The 13419-nt window shown below is 50.8% G+C and overlaps 1 protein-coding gene across 4 annotated transcripts in view; it reads left to right on the top strand.

The window, feature by feature from the left end:
* ITPR1 (inositol 1,4,5-trisphosphate receptor type 1) overlaps window positions 1-13419 on the top strand; it is a 160065-nt gene that overhangs the window by 99122 nt on the left and 47524 nt on the right. For all 4 annotated transcript variants that reach the window (XM_063941290.1, XM_063941288.1, XM_063941289.1 and 1 more), the window contains exons 18-27: window positions 22-141; window positions 243-437; window positions 524-775; window positions 875-1016; window positions 1102-1255; window positions 1425-1615; window positions 1727-1847; window positions 2971-3025; window positions 11461-11626; window positions 11705-11870. In XM_063941290.1, the coding sequence (XP_063797360.1) occupies window positions 22-141; window positions 243-437; window positions 524-775; window positions 875-1016; window positions 1102-1255; window positions 1425-1615; window positions 1727-1847; window positions 2971-3025; window positions 11461-11626; window positions 11705-11870 (1562 nt within the window). The remainder of the gene's footprint in view (window positions 1-21; window positions 142-242; window positions 438-523; window positions 776-874; window positions 1017-1101; window positions 1256-1424; window positions 1616-1726; window positions 1848-2970; window positions 3026-11460; window positions 11627-11704; window positions 11871-13419) is intronic.

Genomic DNA, 13419 nt, shown 5'->3' with positions numbered 1-13419 from the left:
GTTGTTTTTTTGACCCAAAAGGTTCCTGGACTACCTGTCTGATCTTTGTGTCTCCATGAATAAATCCATCCCAGTAACTCAGGAACTGATCTGCAAAGCTGTGCTGAATCCGGCTAATGCGGACATCCTCATTGAGACCAAGTAAGACTTCGCTCTGATGTATTCTGCTGACCACTGCTGACTCTACAGCCAAGAAGACTTGAACATTGCTGACTGACTGCTTCCTGTGGTCTCCACTACAGGCTGGTGTTGTCTCGTTTTGAGTTTGAAGGGGTCGCAAGTGGCGAGAACCCACTGGAAAATGGGGAGGATGAGGAGGAAGTCTGGCTCTTCTGGAGGGATAGCAAGAAGGAGACGCGTAGCAAGAGTGTAAGGGAGCTTGCCCAAGATGCCAAAGAGGGGCAGAAGGAGGACCAGGATGTTCTAAGTTATTACAGGTAGAGTGGTTGAGACTAGTGTTTGGTTTATTGATGTGTATGGTGTCTTCTAGTGTCCCACACTCTGCTTCCAAATGTCACCGCAGGTACCAACTTAACCTCTTTGCTCGCATGTGCCTGGACCGGCAGTATTTAGCCATTAATGAGATCTCTGGCCAGCTGGATGTGGACCTCATTCTGCGTTGTATGTCCGATGAGAACCTGCCGTTCGACCTGCGTGCGTCTTTTTGCCGATTAATGCTGCACATGCACGTCGACCGTGACCCTCAGGAACAAGTCACGCCGGTGAAGTATGCTCGTCTGTGGTCTGAAATCCCATCGGAGATCGCGATTGAGGAGTAAGTGTCTGTGCAGGAGAGGGTGAGCGGGATCGGGTTTGTGTGACTCTTCTTGATCTCCAGACTGCAGGCGCTGACATTCTGTGTTATGTCTTGCAGCTATGACAGCAGTGGGACTTCCAGGGAAGATATAAAGGAGAGGTTTGCTCTAACTATGGAGTTTGTGGAGGAGTATCTGCGGGATGTAGTTGGACAGCGTTTTCCGTTCTCGGACAAGGAAAAGAACAAGCTGACTTTTGAGGTGATAACATCTGTTGTCTACAGCGTGCGGACGAGAAAGCTCTATCTAAATTAATATCTCCCCATTCGGTCTCTTATCTCTCCAGGTGGTGAACTTGGCTCGCAATCTCATTTACTTTGGGTTCTATAACTTCAGTGACCTTCTCCGTCTGACCAAGATCCTTCTGGCGATACTTGACTGCGTTCATCTGACAACCAGCTTCACACCTAACAAAATGGGCAAAGGGGATGAGAAGCAAGGTAACTGGGGGGGCCATGGGGATTAAACAAGTACTGTTGGGTCATAAGGTTGTACACATATGCCATAGTGTACAAAATACATCTCTAGAACTTGAAGCCTTGACCTACAGTGGTCAGTAGGAACCTGTAGTGTAGGTTTGCAGTTGATGGTGTCTGTCCCCACCTGCAGGGGGCAGTAATGTGATGCGCTCAATACATGGTGTTGGAGAGCTCATGACGCAGGTGGTGTTGCGTGGTGGTGGTTTCCTCCCGCTGACCCCCATGGCCGCTCCAGAAGGGGTCATCAAACCTCAGCGGGAACCTGAGAAGGAGGACATCCTTGTTATGGACACGAAGTTGAAGATCATTGAAATTTTACAGGTACATTAGAGTAGTGGTGTGTTTTTTGGGTTGTGTGTTTTGTTTTGTGGGGGGGGGGGGGCATTGTTGTGTTCTTGTCGATATAGCTTTGGTTTTTTTTTTTTTTTTTAGTTCATTCTGAATGTGCGTCTGGATTACCGGATATCCTGTCTCCTCTGCATTTTCAAGTGCGAGTTTGATGAAAGCAATGCTCAGGCTGCGGACGGCTCGGAAACTACGACCGTGGTGCCAGGTAAGACGGGCACGCAAATACTGTGCGGGCTATTGATCAGGAAAGCAGTAGGTTACTACCATCCTACAGAATAGGCGCAGGTTCTGTAGAGTCTGCATCTCCAGATTACAGTATGGTGCGCTGCCCGTAGAATACAGGTAAGGTGATGTTCCGGGAGCTCCAGATAGAAGCTGAGAAACTCTTATTGGTCTGTTATAATAGGACACAATGTACTGCGTAAGGCAGGGGTGGGGAACCTTTTTTTCTACCGAGGGCCATTTGGATTTTTATAAAATCCTTCGGGAGCCGTACAAAAATTCTTAACTTAAAAAATTACCCTGCCCCCCAGTAGGTCTGCCCCTTAGAGGCGCCAAAAAATGGGTGTGGCCAGTTAAAATGGGACGTGATACACATATGCCCCCAATAGTGCGGTGCCAGATCCACAAATGCCCCCACAGTGCCAGGTATACAAATGCCCCCACAGTGCCAGGTATACAGATGCCCCCCACAGTGCCAGGTATACAGATGCCCCCCCACAGTGCCAGGTATACAGATGCCCCCCCACAGTGCCAGGTATACAGATGCCCCCCCACAGTGCCAGGTATACAGATGCCCCCCCACAGTGCCAGGTATACAGATGCCCCCCCACAGTGCCAGGTATACAGATGCCCCCCCACAGTGCCAGGTATACAGATGCCCTCCCCTCCCCCCTCCGTGCTGCTTACCGTGGGACACGGAGGAGAGCGCGGCTGTCGGGTGGGAGCGGCGGCGTGTAGTACTTCAAACCAGCCGCCGGTTCGAGAGCCAATCGGAGCTCGCGGACCGGCAGCCGCAGCTCCTGATTGGCTGCCGGTCCGCGAGCTCTGATTTGCTCACGGACCGGCGGCTGGTTTGCAGTACTACACGCCTCCGCTCCCACTCGACAGCCGCGCTCTCCTCCCTGTCTCCCTGTTCTGACAGCTGAGACACGCTGCTGCCGGACTGAGCGGCAGCGTGTCTCACTGACACAAGCTGGTGGGCCAGACCAAACGGCTTCGGCCCGCGGGCCGGAGGTTCCCCACCCTTGGCGTAAGGGCATGACATTCCAATGTTCCACAATTATACGTTTGACGCATTGTGTATTGAATAATGTTTCCGTCTTCAGGCACCCTGGACTTTGAACACATTGAGGAACAGGCGGAAGGGATTTTCGGAGGAAGGTGCGTATCTGGGTGGTGGAAGTTTTATCCTCCAACTCCTACGTGAATCATTTTTTCTTAATTTATTAACCACTGTAGCCTATGGGCATAAGGGAGATGCATCCGCCGCCCCCCCCTCCCCCTGTCTCTGCAGAACCGCATTGTGAAACTGTGCGGTCTCTATGCTGAGTGTTGCGTGCATCCAACTGAATCATCTGTTGTATTGCTGCATAAAGAGGTGTTCTGCAGTGGACGGTGCATCCATCCATTCATTCAGAACAGATCACAATCTAGGTAATGCTGTAGCCATGGTTACAGGATCATTGTGAATGAAAGAGCTGCTTAGCGTAATCTCTCCTCTGCCCGCACTTGTGGGGACGTGATGCCGTCTGACGTGCAGTAACTGGGCAATGACGCTTCATGACATCACTGAGGTCCCATAGGGCAGGCTGTTGGAACGAATCCGTCCTGGTGCCAGAGAGGTTGCAGTGTGGCCTGACATGACCCTAATGGGCTTCTGTAGTGAATGCTGCACAGATCCATTTCTGCTGCGGGCTCCACAAGGAATAACATTGTGGTGTAGAGTAGGATCTTGATCCGAGGCACCAACAGGCTCAGAGCTTTGACTGTTTCCAAGATGCACAGCGCTGCCTCCTCTATAACCCCGCCTCCGTGCACAGGAGCTCAGTTTGTAAGTTGGTGCCATGCAGTAAGCAGGCAATCAACAGGGGGGATGCTCTTGCAGCACATATTATAGCTTCATTTCAGAAGAAAGAAGAAATCTGAAGACTTCAAGGGCTGCAGCTTTCCTGAATGTCAGACCACCTCTGCTGCAGCTCCATCACTCCCCCAGCAGCGCTGTATACTCCCGCGCCCTGTTCGCCGGGTCACTACTGCAGAGGCTCCGGTGTCTTTCCTGTTAGTCACACACACTCACCGCTGTCCTCCCGGATCGCGTGGCCGCAGGTACATGGGGACTTAAGGGGTCTCTTTGGCCCACTTTTACCGCTCCACTAGTCACCGGGACACAGGTCACAGGTGGGGTTTTTTTCTCTCATAAAAAAACGTTTTTGACGGCCCGGAGTGCGCGGTGGGGAAGCCAGCAGGGGGATAAGGGCTAACCTGTAGCCCCTCCCCCAGCCCCATGGCGCCATTTGGGTAAAAGTTCCCGCCCTGGAGCTGCATATATCTCCCTCACTCCTTGTCAGCCGCCATCACACGGAGCTGCGCTGTTCTTGGGACTGCTGGGGCAAATCCTCCTCTGCCAGCGCTGTGTATCTTACAGGACACTTAGTATTCTACCTGTCAAGGGACAGTGTTGGTTAAGAAAGAGTGCATACATTCAGGGTTGTGTGGTACAAACACCCTGTGATATACATTCAGTATCTACTGTGTTTTGTTATATCTACTGTTTACATATATAGCTATACTGAGTATTACTTTGTATTGCTAGTCCAGTGCAGTTTTATGGTGCATAATTTCTCTAACGTCCTTGAGGATGCTGGGACTCCGTAAGGACCATGGGGAATAGACGGGCTCCGCAGGAGATAGGGCACTTTAAGAAAGCTTTGGACTCTGGGTCTGCACTGGCTCCTCCCTCTATGCCCCTCCTCCAGACCTCAGTTTTACACTGTGCCCAGAGCAAGATGGGTGCACTGCAGAGAGCTCTCCAGAGTTCTCTGCCTAGAAGCATTTTTGCTTGGATTTTTTTTCTACCTTTTACTACTTTTTCACAGGGAGCACTGCTGGCAACAGGCTCCCTGCATCGAGGGACTGAGGGGAGAGGAGCAGACCACCTTGTCAATGATAGGCTCTGCTTCCTCGCTACTGGACACCATTAGCTCCAGAGGGGGTGAACACAGGTTCTTACTGGGCGTCCACCCCCGGAGCCGCGCCGCCGTTCTCCTTACAGAGCTAGAAGTACAGAAGACAGAAGTCGTCAGGCGGCAGAAGCCTTCAGCTTCACTGAGGTAACGCGCAGCACTGCAGCTGTGCGTCATTGCTCCCATACACCTCACATACTCCGGTCACTAAGGGTGCGGGGGGGGGGGGGGGGGGGGCGCGTGGGCAGCAATATAAACCTCTGCATGGCAAAAAGACTATATACATGTACAGGTGGGCTCTGTACATGTATATAAGAGCCCCCGCCATATTTTACGAAGTTTGAGCGGGACAGAAGGCCGCCGCCGAGGGGGCGGGGCTTCTCCCTCAGCACTCACCAGCGCCATTTTCTCTCCACAGCACTGCTGAGAGGAAGCTCCCCGGACTCTCCCCTGCTTACACTCTGGGAAAGGGTGCTTAAAAGAGAGGGGGGCACATAATTGGCGGTTTACATATTATACAGCGCTGCTGGGGAAAAACAATTTGTGTTGGTCTCCAGGGTTATTGCGCTGGGGTGTGTGCTGGCATTCTCTCTCTCTCCCCCTCTCTCTCTCTCTCTCTCTCTCTCTCTCTCTCTCTCTCTCTCTCTCTCTCTCTCTCTCTCTCTCTCTCTCTCTCTAAAGGGCCTTGACAGGGATACTGTCTTCAGGAAAGGGGTTCCCTGTGTGTGTGAAGTGTCTGTACACGTGTGTCGACATGTTTGACGAGGAAGGCTCGCTTAATGTGGAGGGGGGAGTGCTTGAATGTCAGGTTGCCGTCGGCAACGCCGACACCAGAATGGGTGGATATGCTGAATGTCTTGAATGCAAATGTCAATCTATTGCATAAAAGATTAGACAAGGCAGAAGCTAGGGATCAGTCAGGTTGCCAGTCCATGCCTGTCCCTGGGGCGCCAGGCCCTTCGGGGTCTCAGAAGCGCACCATATCCCAGATCGATGACACGGATACCGACACAGATACTGACTCTAGAGTCGACTATGAAGATGCAAAATTACAGCCGAAGGTGGCTAAGGGTATACGGTACATGATTATGGCCATTAAAGAGGTTTTGCATATTACTGAGAAACCCCCTGTCCCTGACACGAGGTTACACATGTATAAAGGGAAAAAGCCTGAAGTCACTTTTCCATCCTCATTTGAATTAAGTGACTTATGCGAAAAGGCTTGGGAATCTCCGGATAGGAGACCACAAGTTCCCAAAAGGATTCTCATGGCGTATCCTTTTCCACAAACTGATAGGATACGCTGGGAATCTTCGCCAAAAGTTGACAAGGCGCTGACACATTTGTCCAAAAAGGTGGCACTGCCTTCTCAGGATACGGCTTCCCTCAAGGAACCTGCTGATCGCAGGCAGGAAATTACCTTAAAGCACATTTACAATCATTCCGGTACTATTGCTCGATCGGCTATGGCGTCGGCCTGGGTTTGTAGTGCGGTTGTGGCATGGGCAGATTCCTTATCTACGGAAATTGACACCTTAGATAGGGACGCCATTCAAATGACCATAGAGCATATCGGAGATGCTGCCTTGTATATGGGGGATGCTCAGAGACACATTTGTTTATTAAGCTCCAGAATAAATGCTATGTCTATTTCTGCTAGGCGGCTCTTGTGGACCCGACAGTGGACGGGAGATGCCGATTCAAAGCGGCATATGGAGTCCTTGCCTTACAAAGGGGTGGAGTTGTTTGGAGACGGTCTCTCGGATCTTGTCGCTACGGCTGGTAAGTCAAATTTCTTACCTTATGTCCCCCCGCAGCATACAAAAAAGGCACCTCATTATCAAATGCAGTCCTTTCGTTCCAATAAAAACAAGAAGGTACGTGGATCATCCTTTGTTGCCAGAGGGAAAGGCAGGGGGGAAAAGCTGCACACAGCTAGTTCCCAAGAGCAGAAGTCCTCCCCTGCGTCTGCAAAGTCCACCGCATGACGCTGGGGCTTTCCGAGGGGAGGCAGATCTGGTGGGGGCTCGTCTTCGGTTTTTCAGCCACGTCTGGGTTCACTCGCAGGTGGATCCCTGGGCATTAGAGATTGTTTCTCGGGGATACAGGCTGGAATTCGAAGACTTGCCTCCTCGCCGATTTTTCAAATCTGCTCCGCCGGCTTCCCTGTCAGAGAGGGAGCTAGTGTTGGCAGCAATCCAAAAATTGTATTTTCAACAGGTGATTGTCACAGTTCCTCATCTCCAGCAAGGAGGAAACTACCATGCGAGCCACATTAGAATCTACAGGCGGAGGAGTTTCCCAATTTTTATATCGCTCCGCAGAGCGAGGATAGCGAGCCAACAGTCTCTTATGCGGTGTGAATTTCGTACCTGGATTTTCCCAGGATTCCTGACGTATGTCCGTCAGGTGTTGAGAATGAGATAAAATCAGGGACATCCACCAGTGACGTGTGGAGGGTTGTCTAAAAGCGATTTATACCCGAACAGGGGCTGCGCATAGGCCAACCATTGCAGCAACTTGGGCTGCTAAAGCTGTTGAAGCATGGGCTCAGGAGCTGGAGGTGGAGCTGCCTTCCGACATTTCTGATCATGCTAGACAATGTCTCTCATATATTGCCACGGCTTCTCTGTACCTTAAGGAGGCGGCTTCTGATGCCGGGGTGCTGGCGGCTAAGGCTGTCACTACATCCATCTTGGCTCTCCATATCATGTGGTTGAGAACCTGGTTGGTGGATATGGATTCTAAGAAAACCCTGGAGGTGCTTCCTTTTAAAGGAGACATTCTTTTTGGTGAAGACCTGAATAAGATTGTGGCTGATCTGACTACTGCTAAAACAGCTTGCCTACCTAGTACGGCTCATTCCACACACAAGGCTAAAAGTACTTTCCCTCTGCCCTTTCATCCTCCAGGTAAAGCAAAAGGTCGGGCGTACCCGAAGCAGACTCGTGCTTCCAAACCAGCCCAGACCGAAGCGGGCCTGGGCTGCCCGTCAGCCTGCTTCCTAATCTGACAAGCCAGCCGCATGACGGGGCGGGCCTCCCTCTGGGGGAACCCGGGGTGGTGGGCCGACTTCTAGGTTTTGCCCAGGAATGGTTGAAGACCACTTCGCGTACCTGGGTAGGGTAAGTCGTCACTCGAGGTTACGCCGTACCCTTCAAGAACCGTCCCCCTCATCGATTTTGCCTGACAGATGTTCCTTTTGGATCCGATGAAGGCAAACACTCTCCATTCAGTGGTACAATCCCTCCTGACCACAGGAGTGGTGGTACAGGTGCCTCTGGCTCAGTGAGGCAAAGGATTCTATTCACCGCTGTTTCTAGTCCCGAAACCGAACTGGTTCTCGCGGCCCATTCTCAATCTCAAGTCCTTGAACAAGCACGTGAGGATCTTCAAGTTTCGTATGGAAACTCTTCGCTCTATTATTCTGGCCTTAGAGACTGGGGACTATATGGTCTCCCTGGACATACGGGATGCCTACCTGCATATTCCTATTGCAGTGTTTCATCAGCAGTACCTGAGGTCTGCGGTGGGCAACCTTCACTACCAATTTTGGGCGTTACCCTTTGGTTTGACAACGGCTCCTTGAGTTTTCACCAAAGTAATGACGGTCATGACGGCTACACTCCACCGTCAAGGGGTCAGGATCCTGCCGTACCTGGACGATTTGTTGATCCTGGCAAATTCCCCAGAAATTCTCCTGTTTCATCTAGATTTGACTGTCCAGGTCATGACGGCCCACGGGTGGCTTGTCAACTGGAAGAAATCATCCCTGGTTCCTGCTCAGAGCATGGTACACCTGGGAACGTTATTGGACACCCACAACCAGCGGTTGTTCTTGTCTCAGGAGAAGGTCCTGAAACTTCAGGACAAGATTCGATGCTTCCTATCTCGTCCGCAAGTGTCGATTTCATTCGGCAGTGCTAGGTCTCATGGTGTCAGCTTTCCACATGGTGGAGTATGCGCAATTCCATTCTCGCCCTCTGCAGAAGTTAATTCTGACCAAGTGGGACAGCCTGCCTCACCGGATCAGATCTTACATGATCTCCTTGTCTCCGGAGGTCCGCCTGTCACTGAGCTGGTGGCTTCAGGACCATCGATTGAGCAGGGGCCGTCCTTTCTGGATATCCAACTGGGTCCTGCTGACGACGGATGCCAGTCTGAGAGGTTGGGGCTCGGTGTTGGAACAACTCTCTCTCTCTCTCTCTCTCTCTCTCTCTCTCTCTCTCTCTCTCTCTCTCTCTCTCTCTCTCTCTCTCTCTCTCTCTCTCTCTCTCTCTCTCTCTCTCTCTCTCTCTCTCTCTTTCTCTTTCTCTTTCTCTCTCTCTTTCTTTTCAGGGTCGGAGGACCGAGGAGGAGTCTCTACTCCCGATAAATATTCTGGCGCTGCGGGTAGTGTTCAATGCGTTGACAATGGCCCAGCATCTGATACAGAACAGATCTGTTCAAGTACAATCGGACAACGCCACCATGGTGGCATACATCAATCATCAAGGCGGCACTCGAAGCCGCATGGCAACGAGGGAAGTATCAAGGATTCTTCAGGGGGCAGAATGCCATCTGACGGCCATATCCGCAGTGTTCATTCTGGGGTTCCTAAACTGGGAAGCGGACTTTCTCAGTCGTCGGGACGTACACTCCGGAGAATGGAGCCTCCATCCAAAGGTGTTTCAACTTCTCGTGGATCTGATGGCGTCTCGACACAATCACAAGGTTCCGGTCTTCGGAGCAAGGACAAGGGATCCCTGAGCAGCGTTCGTGGATGCTCTGGCAATTCCATGGAACTTTCGGCTGCCATATGTGTTCCCTCTGGTGTCACTCCTGCCCAGAGTAATAGGGAAGTTCAAGCAAGAAGGAGGAAACCTACTTCTGATCGCTCCAGCGTGGCCCAGGCGGCACTGGTTCTCCGATCTACAGGGCCTCTCGTTGGATCGTCCCCTTCTACTTCCACAATGACCAGACCTCCTCGTTCAGGGCCCTTGTGTTTACCAGGACTTGGCCCATCTGGCTTTGACGGCATGGCTCTTGAAGCTTCCGTCCTGAGGGCTAAGGGTTTTTCAGAGGCGGTCGTTCAAACTATGTTGAAGGCCCGTAAGCAGACTTCTGCTCTGATCTACCATAGGGTCTGAAATGCTTACTTTACTTGGTGTGCATCTCATAATCATGACGTTTTCAAGTTTAGTACGGCCAAACTATTGGCCTTCCTACAATAGGGCCTGGACTTAGGCCTTCATATGGCCTCCCTCAAGGTTCACATCTCTGCCTTGTCGGTTTGGTTTCAGAAAAAGATTGCTGCCCTACCTGATGTTCATACCTTCACTCAGGGCGTGTTGCGGATTCAACTTCCTTATGTTCCACCTGTGGCCCCTTGGGATCTGTCGGTGGTTCTGGAGGCCTTGCAAGAGTCTGTTTGAACATCTTGCGTCTGCGGACCTTAAGTGGCTCTCCCTTTTTTTAAGGTTTTATTTTTGCTGGCTATCGCTTCAGCTAGAAGGGTCTCGGACTTTGGTGCCTTATCCAGTAAGTCCCCCTATCTGATTTTTCACCGTGACCGTGTGGTTCTTAGAACGCGTCCGGGGTATTTGCCCAAGGTGGTGTCTTCCTTCTACCTTAATCAGGAAATTGTAGTTCCGACCTTTAATTCTCCTGAGGTGTCATCTAAAGAGCGGTCTTTGGATGTGGTACGGGCTCTCCGTATGTATGTGAAGAGAACTTCCTCCATTTGGAAATCCTGATTCTCTTTTTTTTTTTTTTTGTACGGTTTGGTTTTCACAAACGTGGCTGGCCTGCTAACAAGCAGACACTGGCTAGATGGATTAGAATGGTGATTGCACAAGCTTATGTGAAGGCTGGTCTGCCAGCTCCTGCTACCATGAAAACCCATTCTACTCGGCCTGTTGGACCTTCTTGGGCGGCCCACCGTGGTGCGACCCTTGATCAATTGTGCAAGGCGGCTACGTGGTCCTCGGTGAACACATTCATTAGGTTCTATGCCTTCGATACGTACGCCTCCCAGGATGCTTTCTTTGGACGCCGGGTTCTTGTGCCCGCTACAGTGCGTCCCCTCCCGTAAGGAACTGCTTTAGGACATCCCCAATGTCATTCCCTGTGGAGCCCAGTGTACCCCGCAGCAGAAAATGAGATTTATGGTAAGAACTTACCGTTGTTAAATCTTTCTTCGAGGTACACTGGGCTCCACAAGGCGCCCACCCTGACGCACTTTGCTTCTTTGGGTTTATATGGCATTAGCCGCTGACACCCTCCCCGGTGGTGGTGAGTGCATGGTTTATGTGGCTGTTTATGATTGCCGTCTCTAGTACCTGCTACTGCATTGGGCTGGTTAACGAAACTGACCACCTGTGCACGGAGGTGGGGTTATAGAGGAGGCGGCGCAGTGCATCTTGGGAACAGTCAAAGCTTTGAGCTTGTTGATGCCGCGGATCAAGATACTACTCTACACCCCAATGTTATTCCTTGTGGAGCCCAGTGTACCTCGCAGAAAGATTTAACAGTAAGTTCTTACCATAAATCTTTTTTTTTTTTTTTTTTTTTTTGGTTATTTTGGCTTTGATTTGCATATAGTGAACACTGACCGCTAAGTGGGTAGTAATGAAGCCTCCTGTCTCCCTGTAGTGAGGAGAATACGCCCCTAGACTTGGATGACGATGGGGGGCGCACGTTTCTCCGTGTCCTCCTGCACCTTACGATGCATGACTACCCTCCCCTAGTGTCGGGGGCCCTTCATCTTCTATTCAGGCATTTCAGCCAGAGACAGGAGGTGCTGCAAGCCTTCAAGCAGGTAAGTAGATAGAGGACCGTACGGCTATAGGTGGGTGTAGATTGTATTTCTCATATGACCAATGTTCTCTGCTTGTAGGTTCAGCTTCTAGTAACCAGCCAGGATGTGGACAACTACAAGCAGATAAAGCAGGACCTGGACCAGCTGAGGTCCATTGTGGAGAAGTCAGAGTTGTGGGTGTACAAGGGGTCTGGTCCTGAAGAGGCCTCGGAGCCCTCGGCGGGGAATGCGGACAAAAAGGAGGGGAGTTTCAGCTCTTTAAGGAGATAAAGTAGTGTAGCCATAACTGCTACTTTGCATTCAGTCCCTCAGCTTCTGGTCTCCGATAGGAGTACCTGTAGTAACACTGAGGCAGCCACTGGGCCGGCTGTATTAATACATGGTCTTCCAAAAGTTTTCAGTTCCTTGACCATTTCACAGATTTGCTAATTTTTTATTTTGTTTTTTCGTTTTGAAACTCTGTTTAAGATGAAAAATCTGAACTCTGCTTGGCGTACTTCATCCCTGCTCTGTAATATTTTGTAGCGGCTGATTGTGAGTTGAGACCTAAGCCAAAAAAAAAAAAAAAATGCTTTGCCCCAGAACATACTGTGTTGCAATGGGAGGGGGCAAATACATTTATTAGGTTTGCGTGCAGGGTAAATACTGGCTGACTTTGCATGTAGTCCACAGATGCAAAACTGCTTTATTCTTACACTTTAGTGTAACAGACTGAGGGGGTCATTCCGACCTGATCGCAGATGTGCTAAATTTGGCACAGCTACGATCACTTACACCGACGTGTAAGTCCGCCCCACATGTCAAGCCGCCCCTCCCCCCTGCACAAGTACAAAAGCATCGCTTTTCTGACTCAATAACTAGGCTGTAAGTATAGTTTTCTTCAGACAGTTACTCTAGGTATATGTCTACATTAACCAGTACTCACACCAAGAGACTTTATCAGATAGTGTCAACTCAACTTCCGAGACAAGTGAGAAGAATCCAGATGAGGGTTTATTTCAAGCTGATATTCTTGTAGTTATGCACAAAACAGCAGTAGGTGAAAAGATGATGATTTACCAGAGCTGGTCAGAATCTAAAATGGCAGACACACACAGAGCTGAGGGCAGGACTAATGACATCAGAACCTGGCTACAGGAAATCAGGAGGCCAAATTTTAACAAAATGCAAAGCTCTGCAATAAAAACATGACAACACATGAAACACATATATCGTGGGACATGACAATCGCGCTTTTGTACTTGTAGAGTAACTCCCGGCCAGCCACAGGCTACGTGTGACGTCACGCAGCTGCTGCGGCCCACCCCTTGCATGGTCCAGCCACACCTGCGTTGGCCGGACCGCGCCCACAAAACGGCGGGCAAATGCAGCCGTGCCGCCCTCTCCAGCCCAGCGACCGCCTCTGCTTGTCAATCAGGCAGAGGCGATCGCTAGGCAACGACAGCCGTCTGCTGTCAGCCGTGCGCTGGTGCACTGCAGCGCCGTCGCATGCACAGTTCTGACCTGATCGTTGCGATCAACTGCAGCGAGCGATCAGGTCAGAGTGACCCCCTGAAACCCTGTATTTTGCGCAATCTTTTCTTTCGTCTGTATTAACACAGTACCCGGTTCCTGCCTATTAAATGCTGCAGCCGCCATTGCTCAAAGTAGGGGGTGGGGGTGGGCACAGAGAGAGTTTGACGGTCTGAATACTTGCTACTCCTGCGTGGAAGATTGTCTCGCACACCATGTACTGTGTCATGGCTGAAGCATGAGGTACATCCTACCTCAGTGAGGTCAATCGTTTGCTACAC

The sequence above is a fragment of the Pseudophryne corroboree genome, chromosome 9, assembly GCF_028390025.1.
Source record: "Pseudophryne corroboree isolate aPseCor3 chromosome 9, aPseCor3.hap2, whole genome shotgun sequence".
Taxonomy (NCBI): domain Eukaryota; kingdom Metazoa; phylum Chordata; class Amphibia; order Anura; family Myobatrachidae; genus Pseudophryne; species Pseudophryne corroboree.
Note: the sequence above shows the minus strand (reverse complement) of the source record. Positions and strands in the feature narration are given on the sequence as shown.